The sequence below is a fragment of the Salmo salar genome, chromosome ssa21, assembly GCF_905237065.1.
Source record: "Salmo salar chromosome ssa21, Ssal_v3.1, whole genome shotgun sequence".
NCBI lineage: Eukaryota > Metazoa > Chordata > Actinopteri > Salmoniformes > Salmonidae > Salmo > Salmo salar.
The window spans coordinates 15,075,109-15,097,372 of record NC_059462.1 but is presented as its reverse complement, the minus strand read 5'-3'; the positions used below and the strand labels follow the sequence as shown (position 1 = coordinate 15,097,372).

The 22,264-nt window shown below is 41.5% G+C and overlaps 1 protein-coding gene across 2 annotated transcripts; it reads left to right on the top strand.

Annotated features, from left to right (window-relative positions):
- The first annotated feature begins 948 nt into the window (after window positions 1-948).
- LOC106581804 (interferon-induced helicase C domain-containing protein 1) lies at window positions 949-21,127 on the top strand. 2 transcript variants are annotated; one of them, XM_045704468.1, is made up of 16 exons: window positions 949-1,592; window positions 7,017-7,191; window positions 7,351-7,527; window positions 8,975-9,046; window positions 11,328-11,548; window positions 14,022-14,232; window positions 15,360-15,577; window positions 16,939-17,040; window positions 17,185-17,308; window positions 17,705-17,920; window positions 18,027-18,283; window positions 18,527-18,676; window positions 18,935-19,096; window positions 19,237-19,430; window positions 19,678-19,771; window positions 19,953-20,421. In XM_045704468.1, the coding sequence occupies exons 1-16, from the start codon at window positions 1,152-1,154 to the stop codon at window positions 20,043-20,045; spliced, it is 2,907 nt and encodes a 968-aa protein (XP_045560424.1). In that variant the 5' UTR covers window positions 949-1,151; the 3' UTR covers window positions 20,046-20,421. The 2 variants fall into 2 exon arrangements, with proteins under 2 accessions (XP_045560424.1, XP_014019608.1); XM_014164133.2 differs by having other exon boundaries at window positions 950-1,592; window positions 20,345-21,127.
- Window positions 21,128-22,264: the final 1,137 nt, after the last annotated feature.

The following is a 22,264-nucleotide window of genomic DNA, read 5'->3' as shown; positions in this document are numbered from 1 at the left end:
GAGTGTCTCAGATTTATGAATAGAATAATACAAAATGCTCTGAGACCGGGCTGGTTTGTTTTGTATTTTGATTGGTCCCTGAATCCATAGGTGGCTGTTTTGAAATGTATAAAAGCCATCTTCACTTTTCTATCTGTAAAGCCTTGATGAAAGTTATGAAACCGAAATGCGTTGTTTTTTTACGTTTAATAATGACGCACTTTATCAAGTGTTGCTGAATTTCCTATTCACTTCAGTTTGCTCTTGTATTCATGCGCGTTGGTTGGAGGCGTTCCCTTCCCTTTGCTAAAAATCACACCGGTGTTCCTCAATCGTTCCATTTATTGGAAGTTTAGTAGTCAACAGCTCGTTTTTTTATCAATACATTGCTCTAGCGGTAGGCAATTATATGGCAGTGCTTCCTCGAGACTGCAGTGTCGTCACTAGTTTCCACAGCCACAAACTAATACACCTCGCCAATGGAGAGATGTACTGCTTGGAATCTTTACCTACGATAGAAATAAGCTGAAACAGTTTTATGTAATTCATTTCATTATTCTTTTGGCCAAAATTCATTTTCACAAATGTAAATTTAAAAAAAAAATCTTACCATACAAAAATAAATTGAACTGTTTTTTAAGACAATTAAACAATACAAAAAACGGTTAGAATTATAAGTGTATGTATGTCCCTTGTGTAATGTGATATTGTACCCCCTAGCCCAATTGTCCATTGTATATTATTCATACATACTTGTGTTCCCACATGTACTTCCTGTATTGATTTATTGTTAATTCAAAATATATATATAAATAAAAACAAATAAAAAATAAACCTCGCATATTTCTACAATGTATCTTCTTAAAATGTTATTTTAAACCTAACCACACTGCTTAACTTATGCCTAACTCTAACCTTAAAATAAGACCAAACAGCTCATTTAAGTTTTCATTCATATTTGACTTTGTGGCTGTGGTAACTGGTGGAAACCAGACTGCAGAGGGAGAAACGAAACTGAAAGTGCTTGCATTGACGGGAATAGAATCTCGATTGATGCATGTTGATTTAACTATTTGCACTGCAGTTAGCCTACTCTTCCGTGTGCTTGTCTACGTGACTCAGGACTTCGATGTGACCAGGCATTTCGTGTATATCTCTGATCAACCTGATCGATGGCCGCTGACAAAGATAACGCCGCCAACATCCGTCTGATTGACGATTTCAGACCTAGGCTGCGGAAACTCATTGAAGTCGAGTTTGTACTGGATCACCTGAACTTCTTAGACAATGACAACAAGGACTTGATCCGAACTAAGGCGAGAAAAGAGAGCAATCTAAAGGCAGTGGATCTACTTATTGATACAATCATCAGGATCCGGCCACTTCCGAACGGTTGGTTCAGGGAGTTTGTGGATGCACTGTCAGCTGGGGGTTGTAAACATGCGGCCGTCTACGTGGAGGATAGCCCTCCATGTCCTGCTCTGGAGGCAGAGAATGACAACTGCGTCAGACTAATTGAACTTCTGTCGCCAAGTCTTTTGAAGATGAAGACTACTGATGTTTGCTGGGACTGCTTTTCTAAAGAAATTCTCACCGAAGAGGACCGTGAAATTGTAAGTAGTTGTATGTGTGTCGTCCGGGTGTGACCGGGGTAGGCCGCATTGTAAATAAGAATGTATTCTTAACTGACTTACCTAGTTAAATAAAGAAATATATGTGTAGACTGTATGATCTGTTGGATTCGACATTTTGAACATTGAGATATTAAAGACATGATAGATCAGACGCATAGTATATTAAGGAGTGAGCTCTGTAGAAAGACAGTGGCTGTGGAATGTGCTGGGTGGACGGGAAGAGATCAAAGGATTGCTATAGGGAGGCAGATGGACAACTGTGGACTAGGCCAAGGAGGGGGTGAGGTCAGATCCCCCGAAGGGAGTAATAAGGGTTTAGTATCCTGTTACCCTCTTCCTGTGGAACCATAATATGTAAGGATTGTAGAGAAGGAGGCTTGTCTTAAGTGGGATATATATATATACACTGCTCAAAAAAATAAAGGGAACAGTAAAATAACACATCCTAGATCTGAATGAATGAAATAATCTTATTAAATACATTTTTCTTTACGTAGTTGAATGTGCTGACAACAAAATCACACAAATAATCAATGGAAATCCAATTTATCAACCCATGGAGGTCTGGATTTGGAGTCACACTCAAAATTAAAGTGGAAAACCACACTACAGGCTGATCCAACTTTGATGTAATGTCCTTAAAACAAGTCAAAAGGAGGCTCAGTAGTGTGTGTGGCCTCCACGTGCCTGTATGACCTCCCTACAACGCCTGGGCATGCTCCTGATGAGGTGGCGGATGGTCTCCTGAGGGATCTCCTCCCAGACCTGGACTAAAGCATCCGCCAACTCCTGGAGAGTCTGTGGTGCAACGTGGCGTTGGTGGATGGAGCGAGACATGATGTCCCAGATGTGCTCAATTGGATTCAGGTCTGGGGAACGGGCGGGCCAGTCCATAGCATCAATGCCTTCCTCTTGCAGGAACTGCTGACACACTCCAGCCACATGAGGTCTAGCATTGTCTTGCATTAGGAGGAACCCAGGGCCAACCGCACCAGCATATACAGTAGTGTGAACCTGCTTTCACAAGGGGTCTGAGGATCTCATCTCGGTACCTAATGGCAGTCAGGCTACCTCTGGCAAGCACATGGAGAGCTGTGCGGCCCCCCAAAGAAATGCCACCCCACACCATGACTGACCCACCGCCAAACCGGTCATGCTGGAGGATGTTGCAGGCAGCAGAACGTTCTCCACGGCGTCTCCAGACTCTCACATGTGCTCAGTGTGAACCTTCTTTCATCTGTGAAGAGCACAGGGCGTCGGGCCCTCATACCACCCTCATGGAGTCTGTTTCTGACCGTTTGAGCAGACACATGCACATTTGTGGCCTGCTGGAGGTAATTTTGCAGGGCTCTGGCAGTGCTTCTCCTGCTCCTCCTTGCACAAAGGCGGAGGTAGCGGTCCTGCTGCTGGGTTGTTGCCCTCCTACGGCCTCCTCCACGTCTCCTGATGTACTGGCCTCTCTCCTGGTAGTGCCTCCATGCTCTGGACACTACGCTGACAGACACAGCAAACCTTCTTGCCACAGCTCGCATTGATGTGCCATCCTGGATGAGCTGCACTACCTGAGCCACTTGTGTGGGTTGTAGACTCCGTCTCATGCTACCACTAGAGTGAAAGCACCGCCAGCATTCAAAAGTGACCAAAACATCAGCCAGGAAGCATAGGAACTGAGAAGTGGTCTGTGGTCAGCACCTGCAGAACCGCTCCTTTATTGGGGGTGTCTTGCTAATTGCCTATGATTTCCATCTGTTGTCTATTCCATTTGCACAACAGCATGTGAAATTTATTGTCAATCAGTGTTGCTTCCTAAGTGGACAGTTTGATTTCACAGAAGTGTGATTGACTTGGAGTTACATTGTGTTGTTTAATTGTATTACTTTTTTTGAGCTGTGTGTGTGTATGTGTATGTGTGTGTATATATATATATATATATATATATATATATATATATATATATATAAAACCTGTGATGGTGAAAAATGTTTGGCTGTCTGAATTACAGCTATACAGACCCTTTGGGAAGAATTAAACTTGGTTAAAGCTTCTCTAGTGTCTGCGAGTTATTTACTCTGAAAAATAAGAACCTAACAGGTCCATAGCCTAAATTTCTACTGTCTCCCGAGTGGCGGCGCGGTCTTAAAAGACACGCCATCTCAGTTCTAGAGATGTCGCTACAGACACCCTGGTTCAAATCCAGGCTGTATCACAACCGGCCGTGATTGGGAGTCCCATAGGGCAGCGCACAATTGGCCCAGCGTCGTCCGGGTTTGGCCGCTGTAGGCCGTCATTGTAAATAAGAATTTGTTCATAACTGACTTGCCTGGTTAAATAAAAACATTTCAATTTTTTTTTTAACTCTTATTAAATCAGATTATTAATGATGACCTAAATGTACAAGAAGGGTGCAATTTCGGCTCGCAATCAGGGCATTGCAAGGCAATATTATGGATTTCCCCTGATTGTCTGTGCGATTTAAAATGTGGGTCAAAAAGGAAATAACAGTATTATCTGAGTTTTTAACTAGCTACCCATTCAGGTCGTTCAAGATTGATGTGGAAATTTGACGTATATCGATGTCCTGAGGATGTTCGGAAATGCCTTCAAAACCGGACCCTAGGGGCAACAGTGAGCACAATTACCATCAAGTAGGCTTAGGTTTTGCTAGTTGAAAGAGAGCGACCCGGCTCTATATATTTTACTGGTTTGTGAGTCACTGACACCCCTTGGTTAGAGGGGAATAAATCAGACTAAGACTTAACACACACATGAACTTTACTCGCACACAGGAGAAGATGAACATGGTTATGTACATGGGTATGTAAATGTGTATACATGGGTATGGTTCTGTAATGGACAGAAACAGATATATAATAAATATAATATACAGGAGATAAATACACAGGCCCGAATAGATATTTGTAAAGTATGATTTGCAAAGCCAATCCGGGCCTAGAGAGACTGCATGGCTAGAGCGTGCACAGGGGTGCGACATATGGCTATTGTCCGATTGGCTGAAGCCATGAGCTGGAGGTGATATTGGTCTCTCATGTGAAGGTGAGAAAGGGTGAGGTTTGGTGAGAGGCAGTCAGCGCAACTCCAGCCACACATAAACAACAACAAAACACGCTGGAATTTAGTCCCACAGTGGCATCGGCAGGGGGATTCTGTAACGAGTGTTGTGGGTGGTGGATGAACATAATCCCATGGCTCTGGTCCAAAAGGTTGTTTTAATGTTTTAACCCTATCCCAAACCCATATCTTAACCATTCGGAATGAGTGCCGAAACTGAATGTTTTAACCCTATCCCAGACCTTGACCCTTAACCATTCGGAATGAGTGCCTCAACTTAACCCTTAAAATGTGACATTTTGAGAAATGGAACGATAGAGTGCAGCAGGAGCAACAATCCCCTGACTCTGGATCAGAAGGTTTTGTGTTCGATCCCAGTCGTGGACACTGGTTTAAATTTTTATATTAGTGTTTTGGAATATTTTTTTTCTTCTATTTGACCTTTGGAGAAATGGAATGATACAGAGCAGCAGAAGCAACAAAAACACTTCGAAATTTGACTTTTGGAGAACGTGGATGAATGTCTAATTCTGCAGTGAGACCTTGTTGAGCTACCAGTGTCACCACCAGTGTCACCACCGCTTACCCCCCTGCTGTGTATCGGAGTCCTTCTAGAGATAACTAGCTAGCACACAGTGTCCTTCGCTCCCATCTGCCGAACACCTGCCCTCGCCGACGTTAATAGAACTGCGGGAAAACACTGCCGACAGGCGGGGGCGAAGAACACTATCTACCGGTGTCCTATCTATCGTTAGCTAGATAGCTACTTATCCCACCTGCTGTATACCGTAGTTAGCTAGCTCGCTAGCACCCAGTGTCCTTCGCTAATGCCTGCCGAACACATACCGTCGTTAAGCGGTAAAACACTGTCTACAGTTGTACTAGCTAGTAGCTAAAAAATAATCCACATATTATTGTTTGTAGATCAGTGGCACAAAGTCTCAGTTTAATCCATTTTAAATTCAGGCTGTAACACACTTTTTGGGGGGGGTCAAGGGGTGTGAATACTTTCTGAGGGCACTGTATGTATGGATGGTTTCGTTCAAATAAAAAAGGGGTGCTGTAAAAAAGGGATTGATTTCAAATGGATTTATCCCACATCCAGCAACGCAATTGCACTCTTCTCGGTACACAGGTATGAGGCTGGGGCGCTCCAGTACAGTACAGTACTGCATGGTAACAGTATGGTAATGCTCCGTAACGTTGGATGCCAACCGCTGATAAATTCCACAGAAGAAAAGGCGGGGGCGACAACGCCGGTAGCTAGCTAGCTAGAACTCCAGCACACAGCAGGCGGGAGAGGTAGCTAGCTAACGATAGCTAGGACACTGGGATACACAGTGTCCTTCGCCCCCGCCTGTCAAGCACTGTTTTCCCACAATGCTGTTAACAACTCTGAGGGCAGGTGTTCGGCAGACGGGAGCAAAGGACACAGTTAGCTAGCGAGGACTACGGTGCACAGCAGGCGGGATAGGTAGCTAGCAAGCTAACGATAGCTAGGACACAGACGGTGTCCTTCGCCCCCACCTGTCAGGCACTGTTCTGCTAACAAGGGCAGGTGGGAGCAAAGGACACTGTGTGTTAGCTAGCTAGGAGGTCACCAGTACACAGCTAGCTAGGATACTGGTAGACCGTGTCCTTCGCCTCTCAAAAACTAAATGTATTATTTGTTTCCCTTTTTTCGCCCACATTTTAATAGCATAGACAATCAGAGAAAATCATTTTTGAGCGTGGTATGATCGTCAGTGCCAGAAGGAGAATGGCAAAAATCATCAAGATGACATGCGGGCCCCAAACAGTCAAATAATGGTGCAGTGTACAACGGTGTACAGAACAGCATCACTGAATGCACAACTCATCGGTCCTTGTCACGGATGGGCTATTGCAGCAGACAACCACACCGGGTTCCACTCCTATCAGCTAAAAACAAGAAGCGGCTCCAGTGGGCAGCTATCATCAACACTGGACAGTTGAGGAGTGGAAAAGGATTTGGCGTAAGCAGCATGAGTCCATGGCCCCATCCTGCCTGGTGTCAATGGTACAGGCTGGTGGCGTAATGGTGTGGGGAATGTTTTCCTAGCACACGTTACGTCCCTTGATGACAATTCAGCAATGTTTTACTGTCCCGAAGAATTCAAGCTGTTCTGCGGGCAAAGGGGGATGCGTCCCGGTACTAGATGGGTGTACCTAATAAACTGTCCACTTAGTGTATTTATGTAATATATCTCTGGACCAGATGAGGGCAGACTAATGCCACTAACTGCACTGCAGCTTTGATGTGAGTGCATAACTCTTACATGATCCTATATTTAACTGATTCTATTTCTGTTTTAGATTTTAGCTGAATGTAAAAACCGAGGAAATATGGGTGGTGCTCGTGAACTACTCAAGAGAATCGTGAGATTCCCGCCCGGATGGTTCTCCATCTTCTTGAAGGCCTTACTGAACACTGAACACAAGGACCTGTTTAAAGAATTGACAGGGGAGTCACCTGGTGATAACTTGATAGGTAAGATTTTATAGATTGCCCATATATTGTCCTTCATGCTAGCCTAAACCATGCTCCTTTGAACTTGAATAGTAGCTTTGAATAAGTTGTACATATTGACTAGCCTATCCCTGTCTTTTTCTCATCATGATATAATTTATAACATGATCAATACATCAGATGAGCCAGGTGTCCTGATGGCTGTGAATGAAGCTCCAGGGAATGTGGATCACATGGTGGAGGAGGGTCCTGTAGAAGCAGCAGGGAACTCTTTTCTCCCAGAGCAGGAGACACTGGACAGCAGTGTGACCAGCATGCATCTGGATGAACCTTCAGAGGCTGACTCAGAAACTGCAGGTGCAATATAACACAGTCATACCCTTTTACTGACCTTTACACCATTGATCATGAGAGTCAAGGTTGTAGTACTGGGCCTTTTGTTCATAAAGCGTCTCATAGTAGGAGTGCTGATCTGGGGTCAGTTTAGCATTTTAGATGATAATGAATGGACACTGGGGGGGGGGGCTGTTCATAGGTCAGCACTCCTCCTCTGCGACGCTTTATGAATACGGGCCCCGGTTGGATATTCAACCTTTAAGGATAAATAAGTAGAGTGCTAGAGGAAGGTGCATTGGAGACACATTTTTGAAACACTGAAGCAGTACTAGTTCAAAGCAGTAAATTCAGTTGAAGTCGGAAGTTTACATACGCTTAGGTTGGAGTCATTAAAACTCGTTTTTCAACAACTCCACAAATGTCTTGTTTTACAAACTACTATTATTCTGACATTTCACATTCTTAAAATAAAGTGGTGATCCTAACTGACCTAAGACAGGGAATCTTTACTAGGGTTAAGTGTCAGGAATTGTGAAAAACTTTGGCTAAGGTGTGTGTAAACTTCCGACTTCAACTGTACAGTATTTTTACTGAACAAAAATATAAACGCAACATGCAACAATTTTACTGAGTTATAGTTCATATAAGGAAATCAGTCAATTGAAATAAATAAATGATACCCTAATCTATGGATTTCACATGACTGGGCTGGGGTGCAGCCATGCATAGGCCCACCCACTTGGGAGCCAGGCCCAGCCAATCAGAATGAGTTTTTCCCCACAAAAGGGCTTTATTACAGACAGAAATACTTCTCAGTTTCATCAGTTGTCCAGGTGACTGGTCTCAGATGATACCGCAGGTTAAGAAGCCGGATGTGGCGATCCTGGGCTGGCATGGTTACGTGGTTGTGAGGCCGGTTGGACATACTGCCAAATTCTCTAAAACGACGTTGGAGGCGGCTTATGGTAGAGAAATTAACATAAAAATCTCTGGCAACAGCTCTGGTGGACATTCCTGCAGTCAGCATGCTCCCTCAACTTGAGACATCTGTGGCATTATGTTGTGTGAAAAAACTGCACATTTTAGAGTGGCCTTTTATTGTCTCCAGCACAAGGTGCACCTGTGTAATGATCATGCTGTTTAATCAGCTTCTTGATATGCCGCATCTGTCAGGTGGATGGATTATCTTGGTAAAGGAGAAATGCTCATTAACAGGGATGTAAACCAATTTGTGAACAAAATTAGAGACAAATAAGCTTTTTGTGCGTATGGAAAATATCTGGGATCTTTTATATCAGCTCATGAAACATGCGACCAACACTTTACATGTTGCATTTATATTTTGTGCAGTATAAAATCTGTGTAAACAAATGTTAACACATTAAACTGAAATTATCACACTGAGATGGATGGATGAAAATTATTAACACGTCAGTTGTGTAAATAATAATTGTTTTTATATTTTTAGACCTATATAGTGGCACAGAAGAACCAATGGAAAATGGGACACCGAAAAATAGCTTGGATCTCTCAACGTCAGGTAATATTTAATTCACCTTCTCCTGTTCTGTTTCATATGCAGCAATTTTTGGAAAATAGCTCAACCCCTAATCATCCTTTGAACAAAAGTTAGAAACTGTATCTGACATTACCTTAGAAAATAATGCAGTTGGATTACATGTTAGATTCATAGCAGAGGCTCTTCTTAAAACAGTTTGAAGTGTTGCGAGTCATCAGTCAATCACAAATATAGTCCTACTGAACTCCTCCACCATGTACAAAATGGGGAACCATCAAAGTCACACTTGAAGGGGAGTTCTAATCATCCCTCACTCTAGTCTGCCGTCTGCAGTTTTGGATTAAGTTAGCAGCACTTGCACGGTGTCTGTTAGCATTAATCTTGAAATGATAATGGTGGAATCAGTTGAACACTTTTGGGAATGAGTGATTAAATGCTGGAACTATCTATGTAGGAGAAGGAGAGGGAGCTTGCAAAGCTTGCTCAAATGAAGGCCAGATATGCAATGAAATCCAGTCTGCTATTGTTGTTTCTTGTCAACCTGCTGTGATGTTAGTCTTATATTGCATCATGTCCTCATAACATTCTTTGAAAGCTCTCTTCATTGTTTTATGCATTTAAAACATTCCATAATATCTGTCAGGACCTCGATCAATCGAATTTCAAAACCAGGTGTTGCGCTGATGAATAATTCAGATCCCTGAAAATAATTAGATGAATTTGTAATTATAGTAAAGTTATAATAAGCATTGTTGCTTGTACTTTAGTTAACATTTTGAATATGATAGAATGAAAGGAACTTTCAATTGGTTTTTCCGTTTGGAGGAGAATCCATAGTTTGGGTGAGAGAGAACTGGAATGAGAGACAAGTTTGAATGGAAGAGTTCCTAGAGCCTATCCTATTTGGCTCAGAGAATAGGTTCCATGTGTATCATGACAAGCCACACAGGTTAAAGAGGACGGAGCATAGCCAAAGCTCCCAATTGCAAACACATGCTATTTAGAGTCCATATAGGGACTAAATGAAGAGTTGGATGTCGTTACATGGTTATGATTCAGTAATATGCCAAGAGTGCGCAAAGCTGTCATCAAGGCAAAGGGTGGCTACTTTGAAGAATCTAAAATATATTTTGATTTATTTAACACTTTTTTTGGTTACTACATGATTCCATATTTATTTCATAGTTGTGATGTCTTCACTACTCTACAATGTAAGAAATAGTAAAATAAAGAAAAACCCTGGAATGAGTAGATGCAGTACCATTATGTTAGACAGTGATGCCTTGGGATCCACGTTTCACACGCTTGAAATCAATTTAAGTATGAAGGCATTTGCTTTTTTAGAGGCAACACTTTTAGATTTCTCACCTCACATAAAAAAATGTGACTGATTAGTTCACTTTAATAGGCTTTTATAAATCAGCCAATTGATATTTATACCATGAATCCGCCACAAGGGGTCTGTGACATCATGATGATGATGATGATGCGGAGTGATGAGTCATGGGACGTTAATGTGAAGCCTAACACACCGACGCGGACAGCTCCTGTCACTCAAACCAGCCTCTGACACCACTGTGTGTCTGTTTGTATCGCCTTTATTTTGAGTTACTCTCAATCTTGCTTACATTACTCTGCTATCAAGACCGTGAGTCACCATATTCAGCCACATGTTGTGGATTTTTTATTTATTTAGCTACTCTGGAAGTTGGGCAGAATGCCTGATGTGAGCAGATCCAATACATATGGGGTTATGGTGCGTTTCCATAAACCTGTGGCATATGTGCTCTGCGGCTTAAAGAAGACATTGGGAGTACTTCATTAAAATACAGTATATTGCATTCTGCTTTCTCCATCAGGTGGAAAAACACTCTGTGGGATTCATATCTTATTGACATGGCATTAACCATGGTGGAATCTCCTCTCTAATAAGTCTGGGATTTGCTGATAAAATACCAGGAGAGCAAAGTTCACTGTCTATTTCCTATTGAGTTTAAGACACCATATCTCTCCGTTAGTTTGTGTTGCAGGAGTCCAATTTAATAATGTTACTTCAGACGAGAGACCTCTAACATACAATGTATGGGAGATTAAAATGTTTTCCTTGTAGTTATACATGGAAGCACACCTGCTTTTTCCATGACATAGACTGACCAGGTGAAAGCTATGATCCCTTATATGTCACTTGTTAAATCCACTTCAATCAATGTTGGTGAAGGGGAGTAGGTGGGATAAACAAGGATTTTCAGGGTGCTAATGTGGACAACAGTTTTGATCTGAACCTCTCTCCTCTACTCTACAGGCTGCATTGCCGCTGCTGCTGAAAGCCCCCCAAAAGATGTCATTGTTCTTCGAGATTATCAGATGGACGTGGCCAGGCCTGCCTTGGAGGGAAAAAACATCATCATATGTCTCCCAACAGGAAGTGGTAAAACCAGAGTTGCTGTCTATATTACCAAAGAACATCTGGACAGCAGGAGGAAGGAGGGCCAACCAGGGAAAGTGGTTGTCTTGGTTAACAAGGTACTCCAGTTTCCCATACAATGTCCCGTGCACACAACCTGTCTGTACAGTATGTGTGTGTGTATTGTCACATACTGTAGCTAGGCCTATAGAGATCACAAAGAAAGCTGCTAGCACAGTACTGGGCGTGACACAGTTAGTCTCTACTCAACACAAATCATTTCTTTAAGAGTAATAAAATACACCACTTTACAACAATCAGTTTGGCAGTCATTCCCATGCTCTTTTTCTATATTGTAAAAACCATTGTCATATCACATCTAGCACGGTTCACATGTAGGGTATGCTGGTACTCATTTTGGGTGCCGCTACGGTTTATATTTAAGTGCAGGAGCTTCACAATACTTTTGAGCTAATATTATATGAGGTGCAGGAAGTCCAGCAGTAGAAAAATGTAGGTGCCCGTACTCAGCTCCAGTGAGCTCCTGCCCAAGTCAAGCACTGCATACAGTGGGGGAAAGAAGTATTTGATCCCCTGCTGATTATGTACGTTTGCCCACTTACAAAGAAATGATCAGTCTATAATTTTAATGGTAGGTTTATTTGGACAGTGAGAGACAGAATAACAACAACAAAAATCCAGAAAAACGCATGTGAAAAATGTTACAAAATAGTTTGCATTTTGATGAGGGAAATAAGTATTTGACCCCTCTGCAAAACATGACTTAGTACTTTGTGGCAAAACCCTTGTTGGCAATCACAGAGGTCAGACGTTTCTTGTAGTTGGCCACCAGGTTTGCACACATCTCAGGAGGGATTTTGTCCCACTCCTCTTTGCAGATCTTCTCCAAGTCATTAAGATTTCGAGGCTGACGTTTGGCAACTCGAACCTTGAGCTCCCTCAACAGATTTTCTATGGGATTAAGGTCTGGAGACTGGCTAGGCCATTCCAGGACCTTAATGTGCTTCTTCTTGAGCCACTCCTTTGTTGCCTTGGTCGTGTGTTTTGGGTCATTGTCATGCTGGAATACCCATCCACGACCCATTTTCCATGCCCTGGCTGAGGGAAGGAGGTTCTCACCCAAGATTTGACAGTACATGGCCCCGTCAAATGATGCGGTGAAGTTGTCCTGTCCCCTTAGCAGAAAAACACCCCCAAAGCATAATGTTTCCACCTCCATGTTTGACGGTGGAGATGGTGTTCTTGGGGTCATAGGCAGCATTCCTCCTCCTCCAAACACGGCGAGTTGAGTTGATGCCAAAGAGCTACATTTTGGTCTCATCTGACCACAACACTTTCACCAGTTGTCCTCTGAATCATTCAGATGTTCATGGGCAAACTTCAGACGGGCATGTATATGTGCTTTCTTGAGCAGGGGGACCTTGAGGGGGCTGCAGGATTTCAGTCCTTCACGGCGTAGTGTGTTACCAATTGTTTTCTTGGTGACTATGGTCCCAGCTGCCTTGAGATCATTGACAAGATCCTCCCGTGTAGTTCTGGGCTGATTCCTCACCGTTCTCATGATCATTGCAACCCCACGAGGTGAGATCTTGCATGGAGCCCCAGGCCGAGGGATATTGACAGTTCTTTTGTGTTTCTTCCATTTGTGAATAATCGCACCAACTGTTGTAACCTTCTCACCAAGCTGCTTGGCGATGGTCTTGTAGCCCATTCCAGCCTTGTGTAGGTCTACAGTCTTGTCCCTGACATCCTTGGAGAGCTCTTTGGTCTTGGCCATGGTGGAGAGTTTGGAATCTGATTGATTGATTGCTTCTGTGGACAGGTTTCTTTTTTACAGGTAACAAGCTTCGGTTAGGAGTACTCCCTTTAAGAGTGTGCTCCTAATCTCAGCTCGTTACCTGTATAGAAGACACCTGGGAGCCAGAAATCCTTTTGATTGAGAGGGGGTCAAATGCTTATTTCCCTCATTAAAATGCAAATCAATTTATAACATTTTTGACATGCGTTTTTCTCAATATTTTTGTTGTTATTCTGTCTCTCACTGTTCAAATAAACCAACCATTAAAATTATAGACTGATCCTTTCTTTATCAGTGGGCAAACGTACAAAATCAGCAGGGGATCAAATACTTTTTCCCCCACTGTATAAACGATGCACACCCCTACACGTATGACTGTGTTATGAAGTTACTCAGTGTTCTTTTTCTCAGCATCTAAAATATACATCCCGATCCAATTTGAGAAATGTATTCAATAAAACACACAACATGATATGCATCTTCATTGAAGTAGAAATAACTTGAGTACCTCCCCAAACTAAAAAAAAAAACACAATCTGTGATCTTGTTGCACGCATTATTGTAACACACGTCCAATTTGTCAGTCTAAACATTTTTTTTATTAACTCTGTTCATAAGTAGTTGTACTTTCAAACAAAGAACTGTACATATGCACCAGCTAAGTGCATACTGACAGTGAGAAATACAGTATTGCTTTCTTTTTAGAGACAGGGCCTCACATATTGAATGTGATTAACCGCTAGTCTTTCTAATAATTATATGTTCTCCTTCAGGTGCCCCTGGTAGAGCAGCATTACTCCACAGAGTTCTGGAAGTTCCTTAAAAACAAATACAAAGTTGAGAGGGTCAGTGGGGACTCCCAGCTCAAAATCTCCTTCACAGACATTGTCCAGAAAAACGATATCGTCATCTGTACAGCCCAGATTCTGGAGAACTACTTGGAAAGGGCTCACAGTGGAGATGACGATGGGATTAAACTTTCAGGTTTGACATCATTTTCTTGAACTGAGTTTCCTAATGACTAAATCCGGGATGGGAGTAATGTTAATGGGAAACATATCTACAGTAAGCTAGGCATGTTTATGTAAAACTTTGACCGTGGGTTTTTATCTCCGCCTTAGTCCAAAGTCAGTTTGCTGGCCACAGCGATGGACGTTAAGCGGGGTTTGGAATTGGAAATGGAAAGTAAACAGGACGTGTTTCCTCTTGAGAATTAATTTGACAGGTTCTTGTCAGTCAGTTGCTTCCGGCTCTCCTGCTTGCTCTTGCTGGCACTCGCCAGTCCAAGGTGGAATATCCCTCCAGTGTAACATATGCTGTTTGTTGAAACGCCTGAGAGGGTTAGGTTTTTTTCTGGTGCTTTCCAGGCCACACGTCTGTTCAAGCCATCAGTGTGTGGCTGATCAAATTCACATGAGAGCCTCTGTCACTGCATCAGACTGAATGTTCCACTCCAGACTCTTATGCCCTCTGGGGAAGGGAATTATAGCACTTCTGTTTAAAGTTGTATTTGTGGATGTTCGTACCTCATCACGTGTCTCTCAGTGCTGTGAAATACACATTTAAACCTTTCTGAGAAATGGACTCTAGCGACACAGCAGTCATGCAGTGTGGTGGAAAATGCATCGTAGACTTCCTAGAAAAGTAGTGGTTAGTGTGGGAGGGCCTCAGACATAGAGCCAGACCAGGGAGGGTGTAATTTGTGGGTGTCAATAAACCACTTAAGTATATTTACAGCACTAGCATTATGGGGGATAAAACAAAGGGAATGTTGAATACAGGTAGTAAAGCTAGAGCCAACTATTGTTCCTAGGAGCCCTACAGCAATGTAACCAGACCCACGGCACAATGTAATGGGAAAATCAGACTTTAGAGGAGACAAAGTGATCAGCAGACCAAACTGGCCTCGGCGGAAGCTTTTCTACGGTCTATGAGGGTTAGACGGTTTTAGATTGTTGAATGCGTAACAGCAGGAATGTTTGTAATTTAAAATGTACACCCGCTGTCTCCTATATCCATTATATGGCACGTTCTTACGTTAAACCAATATGTTTCATTTTGTCTTCCAATCAATCGCATGAGTGTATTTGCTCCTTGTTTCTGTCGTGTAGATTTGTCACTGATTGTGATCGATGAGTGCCACCACACACAGAAGGGAGGAGTCTATAACCACATCATGATCCGCTACCTCAAGCAGAAGCACAAGAACGCCAAGTTAAAGAAAGAGCAGAAGGATACAGTGGACATCCCACAGATCCTAGGCTTGACCGCCTCACCCGGCGTCGGGGGAGCCAAGAAAATTGAGAAAGCAGAGGAGCACATTCTACGAGTAAATACCATACACTACATCTCTTTTTTTTCTCTCTCCCTCTTTCTCATTCTCTCTCAAGACACACACCCTCGTCATTCTCATTCTTGCCATAACTCTTTTTCATTAAGCACTTTCCTCCCTCCCTCCCTCCCTTCCTCCCCACCCGCCCTTTGTCCCTCCCTCATTCAGTTACTACTCTGCTCAGTGCTCACCCCTGCTCAGCCAAGCTGTTTCCAATGTTCCACATGGCCTCTGCACTTCAGGCAGCCGTAAACCTCACCATGCCTTTTTTAACCATGCCTACTTTGGGCTCCTGAGTGGTGCAGCGATCTAAGGCACTGCATCTCAGTGCTAGGGGCGTCACTACAGACACCCTGGTTCAAATCCAGGCAGTATTACAACCAGCCGTGATTGGGAGTCCCATAGGGCGGTGCACAATTGGCCCAGCGTCGTCCTCGTTTGGTCGGGGTAGGCCGTCATTGTAAATAAGAATTTGTTCTTACTGACTTGCCTAGTTAAATAAAGGTTAAATAAAAAAATCACCACACAGGAAAAAATTGGAAACAGCTTTTGGTTTTAACTCTCAACGGGTCACACTGAAGTGGTGATGCAAAATAGATGTTATTGTTATTTTATTTGAATATACTCAGTGGTGTAAAGTACTTAAGTAAAAATACTTTAAAGTACTACTACGTTTATTGGGGGTGTCTGTACTTTACTATTTATATTTTTGACAACTTTTACTCCATTCCTAAAGAAAATAGTGTACTTTTCGCCATACATTTTCCCTGACAGCCAGAAGTACTCTTTACATTTCGAATGCTTAGCAGGACAGGAAAATGGTCCAATTCATGCACTTATTAAGAGACCATCCCTACTTCCTCTGATCTTGCGGACTCACTAAACACAAGTGCTTTGGAGTGTGCCCCTGGCTATCCGTAAATACATTTAAAAAAATCAAATAGTGCCGTCTGGTTTGCTTAATATAAGGAATGTGAAATTATTTATACTTTTACTTTTGATACACTTAAGTGTATTTTAGCAATTACATTTACTTTTGATACTTAAGTATATTTCAAAACCAAATACTTTTAGATTTCTACTCGAGTAGTATTTTACTGGGTAACTTTCACTTTTACTTGAGTCATTTTCTACTAAGGTATCTTTTACTTTTACTCAAGTATGACAATTGGGTACTTTGTCCACCACTGAATATACTGTGTGATTGATTAATAGAACACTACTTTGGAAGTACAGTATTGCATTGCTATGCATTGTGACTGATCTTTATTACAGAGGTAGGTGGTTTCTAATAAACCTCATCGTATTTGTTTTGATGTTTTTGCTCATTCGTTCAATTCATGTTCTGCCTTTTGTAGATCTGTGCAAACTTAGACGCATACAAAATAATGACGGGGAACCTTGGGGAAAACAAAAAAGAACCGCACAAAAAAATTGCCACTGCCGAAGAGAGAAAAGAGGTACTCTTTTAAAAAAATAAATTTATTTATTCCCAGTAGAAAGAGATGTATACATATTATTTCATGAAAATCCACATAATCCTGAGTTTTTGAAGTGTGTAAATGTATTTATGTACTTACATCTGTTTAATTATTTCTTGTCAGGATCCCTTTGGTGATGTTATCAAAGGAATCATGAATGCCATTCACGTCCATGCTGAACTGAACCCTACCTGTGACCTAGGCACCCAGAACTATGAGCAGTGGGTGGTCCAGAAAGAACAAAATGGTGAGGGAACACATTTATTTTCATGTTCTTTTGATCTAAATATATTTCAACCATTCTCTATACCAACCAAGTGTCATAGCTGAATAAATAGACACCCTGTTATACCCCAAAAGTATACTGAACAAAAATATAAATGCAGCATGTAAAGTGTTGGTCCCATGTTTCATGAGCTGAAATAAAAGATCCCAGAAACTTTCCAGATGTACAAAAAGCTTATTTCTCTAAAATTTTGTGCACAAATTTGTTTACATCCCTGTTAGTGAGCATTTCTCCGATGCCAAGATAATGCTTGCTTATATGAACTGTAACTCAGTACAATATTTGAAATTGTTGCATGTTGCATTTATATTTTTGTTCAGTGTACGTTCCTAAGCAACTATCGATGTTTTCCTACAGCTGCAAAAGAGGAGAATCAGAAAGTGCGAGTTTGTGCTGAGCATCTACGGCAGTACAACGAGGCCCTGTACCAAGGCAAAACCATCCGCATGTGGGATGCCTTCAGCTTCCTGGACAAATACTTTGACGAGGAGCTGAAGAAGAAAGTGGCCCCAGAGGATGAGGAGGCCATCATCAAGACCGACACAGAGAGATTCCTTTTCACACTCTTTAAAGGTAGCTTACTGTACATCTAATGTTTTTAGTACATTGTAATGTAGCCCTACATAGATATCTGGGAGTTTATTTTTCACGGCTTTCTTCAAAATCTACTTTCTTGCAGATAGCAAAGTGAAACTGCAGGAGTTGGCTAAGCTTCCCCAGTATGAAAATAATAGCCTAGCTAAGCTGAGAACCAAAATCCTGCATGAGTTTACATCTAGAGAAAAGGCTAGAGGGATCATTTTCACCAAAACCCGTCGCAGTGCCATCGCATTAGCTCAATGGGTTCAGGAGAACTCCAAGTTCGAGGAAGTCGGAGTAAAAGCTTGCCATGTGATTGGAGGAGGAGGCCAGAGTGTCGTGAAACCAATGACCGCTGTGAGTGCACTGTTTCACATTTTACAAAGGCTGGCTGTCAGCCGAGTCTGCTTTTTTACTTAAACAGATTACTTTGAAAACATTCACTGTGAAAATGTACTTAAGTGGATGACGGTAGTATTACATCAAATTGGTTCATCTTTGTTTGACTAATGCACACTGTCATACATCCTCTTCTGTGTAAAGTTGTGCTTAATTACATTGTATTGAATAATGTATTTTGCCCACGTTTGTGTTTTTCAGGCAGAACAAAGGGATGTTTTGAACAAGTTTCAGAATGCGGAGGTTAACTTGCTGATTGCAACAACAGTGGCTGAAGAGGGTCTGGACATAGCAGCATGTAACTTTGTGATACGATATGAGCTTGTGACCAATGAGATCGCTATGATTCAGGTCAGTGATTTAATGGTTAACTGGCTTTGCCAAAAACATGTCAATATCCACAGTGTCATTATTAACTAAGAACTATGAACTTAGATTCTGTATCGTCTGCTAACTCTTTTGGTATGCGCCAAATAAATAGTATTCACTGGTTAGCAGACAATGTACTCGCTGTATAACTCGAGCCGCATTATCATGCTGTTAGCATGACTTCAAGCGCTCACTCACATGGTTTAATGAGAACATGTTTACTGTGTTTGTGTCTTGTAGGCCCGAGGCAGAGGCAGAGCTGAGGACAGTAGTTATACCTTAGTGGCAGGGGAGGGTTCTGGGGTCGCTGAACGAGAGAGTGTCAACGAGTACCGTGAGAAGATGATGAGCAAAGCTATCGATAAAGTCAAGAAATTAGATCAAGAGGAATATGAAAAGAGGGTAAGTCTCCTCTCAACTCTTAACTGCCAGCTTGATATTAAAATGAAATATATTTTAAGATTTGATTTCTTAAACCTAGTTGAGTAACGTCAACAACAAAAAAATGATATACTAATTGCATTTTAATTGTTTGTTGCCAGATTAAAGAATTCCAGATTCAGGCGATCATGGAGGAAAGAGTGCGAACAACCAAGAAGAAGCAGAAAGGAATGAAAAAGGAGAGCCCGTCCAAAGTGAAGTTCAGTTGTAGAAGCTGCAACAAACCAGTCTGCTCTGGGGAAGATGTTGAAATCATTGAAAATATGCACAGAGTCAACGTAACACCCCAATTTAAGTATGTTTTGCTGCAAACAGCTGTCCTCTTGTCAAAGTAACCCAACCTGTGCAAGTTTGTAGCCTACTATACAGTACACGGTTGTTGGTAAAGATGTGTTGTACACACGTTCTAGCATTAGAGAACTAAAAGATATACCCCAAACCCCTATATTCACATTTTAAAATGCTTGCCTTGAGTCTGCATACAGCCCCTCAACCACAAATGTAAGTTATTATTGAAACAATGTCTGTTTTCTCTTTTGCAGGGAACTTTTCATTCAAAGAGAAAACACCTCACTTGTTAAGAGGCTACTGGACTACGACACCAATGGTTTCATAGCATGCAAAGACTGTGGACAGGTAGGCCTATGCCCCTTCCTAATTCTGTAAAGAGAGAAAGATGTTGGTGTTCACCTATAATAAACAACAATTGACATTAAAGTTTGAAAGGCACTTGCAAATCAAGCAAGTAAGGAGTATTTTTTTTGGGGGGGTTGCCTGAAGATTTGCCTAAAAATTTACATTTGCTTTTTACATGCAGGAGAGCCATATATTACCTACTTTACACCTATACATATGGGAGGAATCAGAAAGATCGGTACTGGAATTATTGTATTTTGGTTGTTATCAGTAAAAGATTCTCAGAGCAGGCTCAATTTGCCCAACTGCCATAAATGCCAAAAAGTGTCTGTCTTTCACTTAAACAATTGGGAGAAACCCAAATGATCAGTTTTAGGCTACTAGAATTCTTTCTGTTTGGTTGTTTTCAGAGCAGGCTCAACTTGCGTGACTGCTTAGTTCATTTTCCCAAGGCAACAGGGCAACCCTTTTAATGTCAATCCCTGAATAGATATTCAAACATTTCAATCTATATCTACTGTAAATGCACGTTACAAAGCCAACTGTCCACTCACATCGATTTTCTTCCTGCAGAGGTGGGGTTCAATGATGCTCTACCGTGGAATCGAGTGTCCTTGTCTTCACGTCAAGAACTTCCTGGTGACGTATGATGAAAAGAGGAAGAACATCAACAAGTGGAGCGAGCTGGGTATCCAGTTACCTGCCTTTGACTATGCTGAACACGCTCGATCTGTGGCCGAAAGTTCAGAGGATGAAGAATCAATGTAATAATATGGAAACTACAAGAATTGGTTTGCGAAAAGTAAGAATCAAAACAAATGCATGCAGCTCCATGTATCTGTGGTAGCTGGATTGAATAAATCAGCCTTACATTTTCACTTGAAGTTACACATGTGCAAGCTTTTACAATGTGACTTTGCTCATATCTTTTTAATTGTGAAAGCCATAATTGATGCAGAATCATATGGGGGTTTCATGTGTCTTATTTTTAACAAGTTGCTGCTTTTAATTGTCACTAATTAATCATTGTATTATTCAATTTATTGACTATGACTATCAGTAAAATGTTGAATCAAATGAATAATGTGCTTTTGTGATTGAAAAAAAGATCATGGAGAAAATATGACATTACTATGTGCCCTAGGTATCGCCATGCTTAATCACTGATTTGGGAAAACTGGTTCAGCAGGAAGAGAGATGACTAGTTGAATATGCCGTGCAAACATTTTATTTTTCTCCATTTCCTTTTTCTTTAAAAACATTTCTAATCTGTGCTAGATGAGCTGTTGTTGTTGTCAGACACTGCATACATCATGAATGGATCAAATTAAAGATGAAATTGAACTTCTTGACACACTTAATCTCCTCTGGTGTTTTTTCCAGGACCCTTTGGTACTTTCTAAACTACAGTGCACCTGTCAGCACACATGTTTCTGTTTAGATCTAACACACTAGACAGGTGTTTTTTGTTGTTGTGCATTGTCAGTAAATTCACTTATCATTTTGCCAATGTCACAGGTGTGACCTGTCCAGGGGTATGGTGATGTGTTGCCCTGGCTACTGTGATTTGATAGTTCAGGGAGTAATTAAGGGAAAGAATATGGGTGCCCCATGGTTACTTTTTTTTCTTCATTGTTTTGTTTAATCCTAAAATCATAGCCTTCTAAATATTTCCAAAATACACATTTCTTCCATGTGTAAAGTGTATGAGGAGACAATAAATTGAGCAGGCAATTTGCCTCAATGTGTGTTTGCTTTCAATCCTCTCTGTCACTTGGCACACCCCTGCATGGAATAAACTGTATATACTTTGCAGACATACAAATTAGTGTTTATTTATTCACAAAATGCCCAGAACTCCACAACTTGCGAATGTAGTCTATATCATTCCAAAGGTTACCCATGTTCACTGATAATAGCTGGACTGCTTGTGATATGTGGTGAATAGAAAAGCCACTTCCTAAATCTTGAAAAGTTCAGCGCCCTCTGAAAGATATTTGGGCTGCTGACTTCGAGGAGGCATCCCTGTGACTGAGAAAGCATTTCCAAGCATTTCCTTACGGTTGCATCCTGGAGTTTAATAACGGAAGCCAAGTGCAACTTTAATTGGAATGAGTAATATTTTAATTTTTTTGGTGCTTAAGTTTCAGTTTTTCTGCGTTATGTTAATTATTTGGCATCCAGAGAGTGTGCGAAGAAGTTGACTTGTCATTCCACTAGCGGATGAATGCCTATACAGAATCGGTGCTACTATGGTCAGTAAAACTAATGCACATTAGAAATACATATAAATTGTGTTTTTAAATGAATTTAACGAGAAGCCCCATCAAAATGATCTTTGCATGAAAAATACATCACAAATGTTTTGTTGCTAATATATATAAATAAATCCTGTGTTTCGCATTGTGAAGCATCATGTTGCCTTGTCTCGCTTTGTGCAGGTATTCGCTATCTATAGGACAATAAGACAGAAATGCTACTTTTTGAGACACA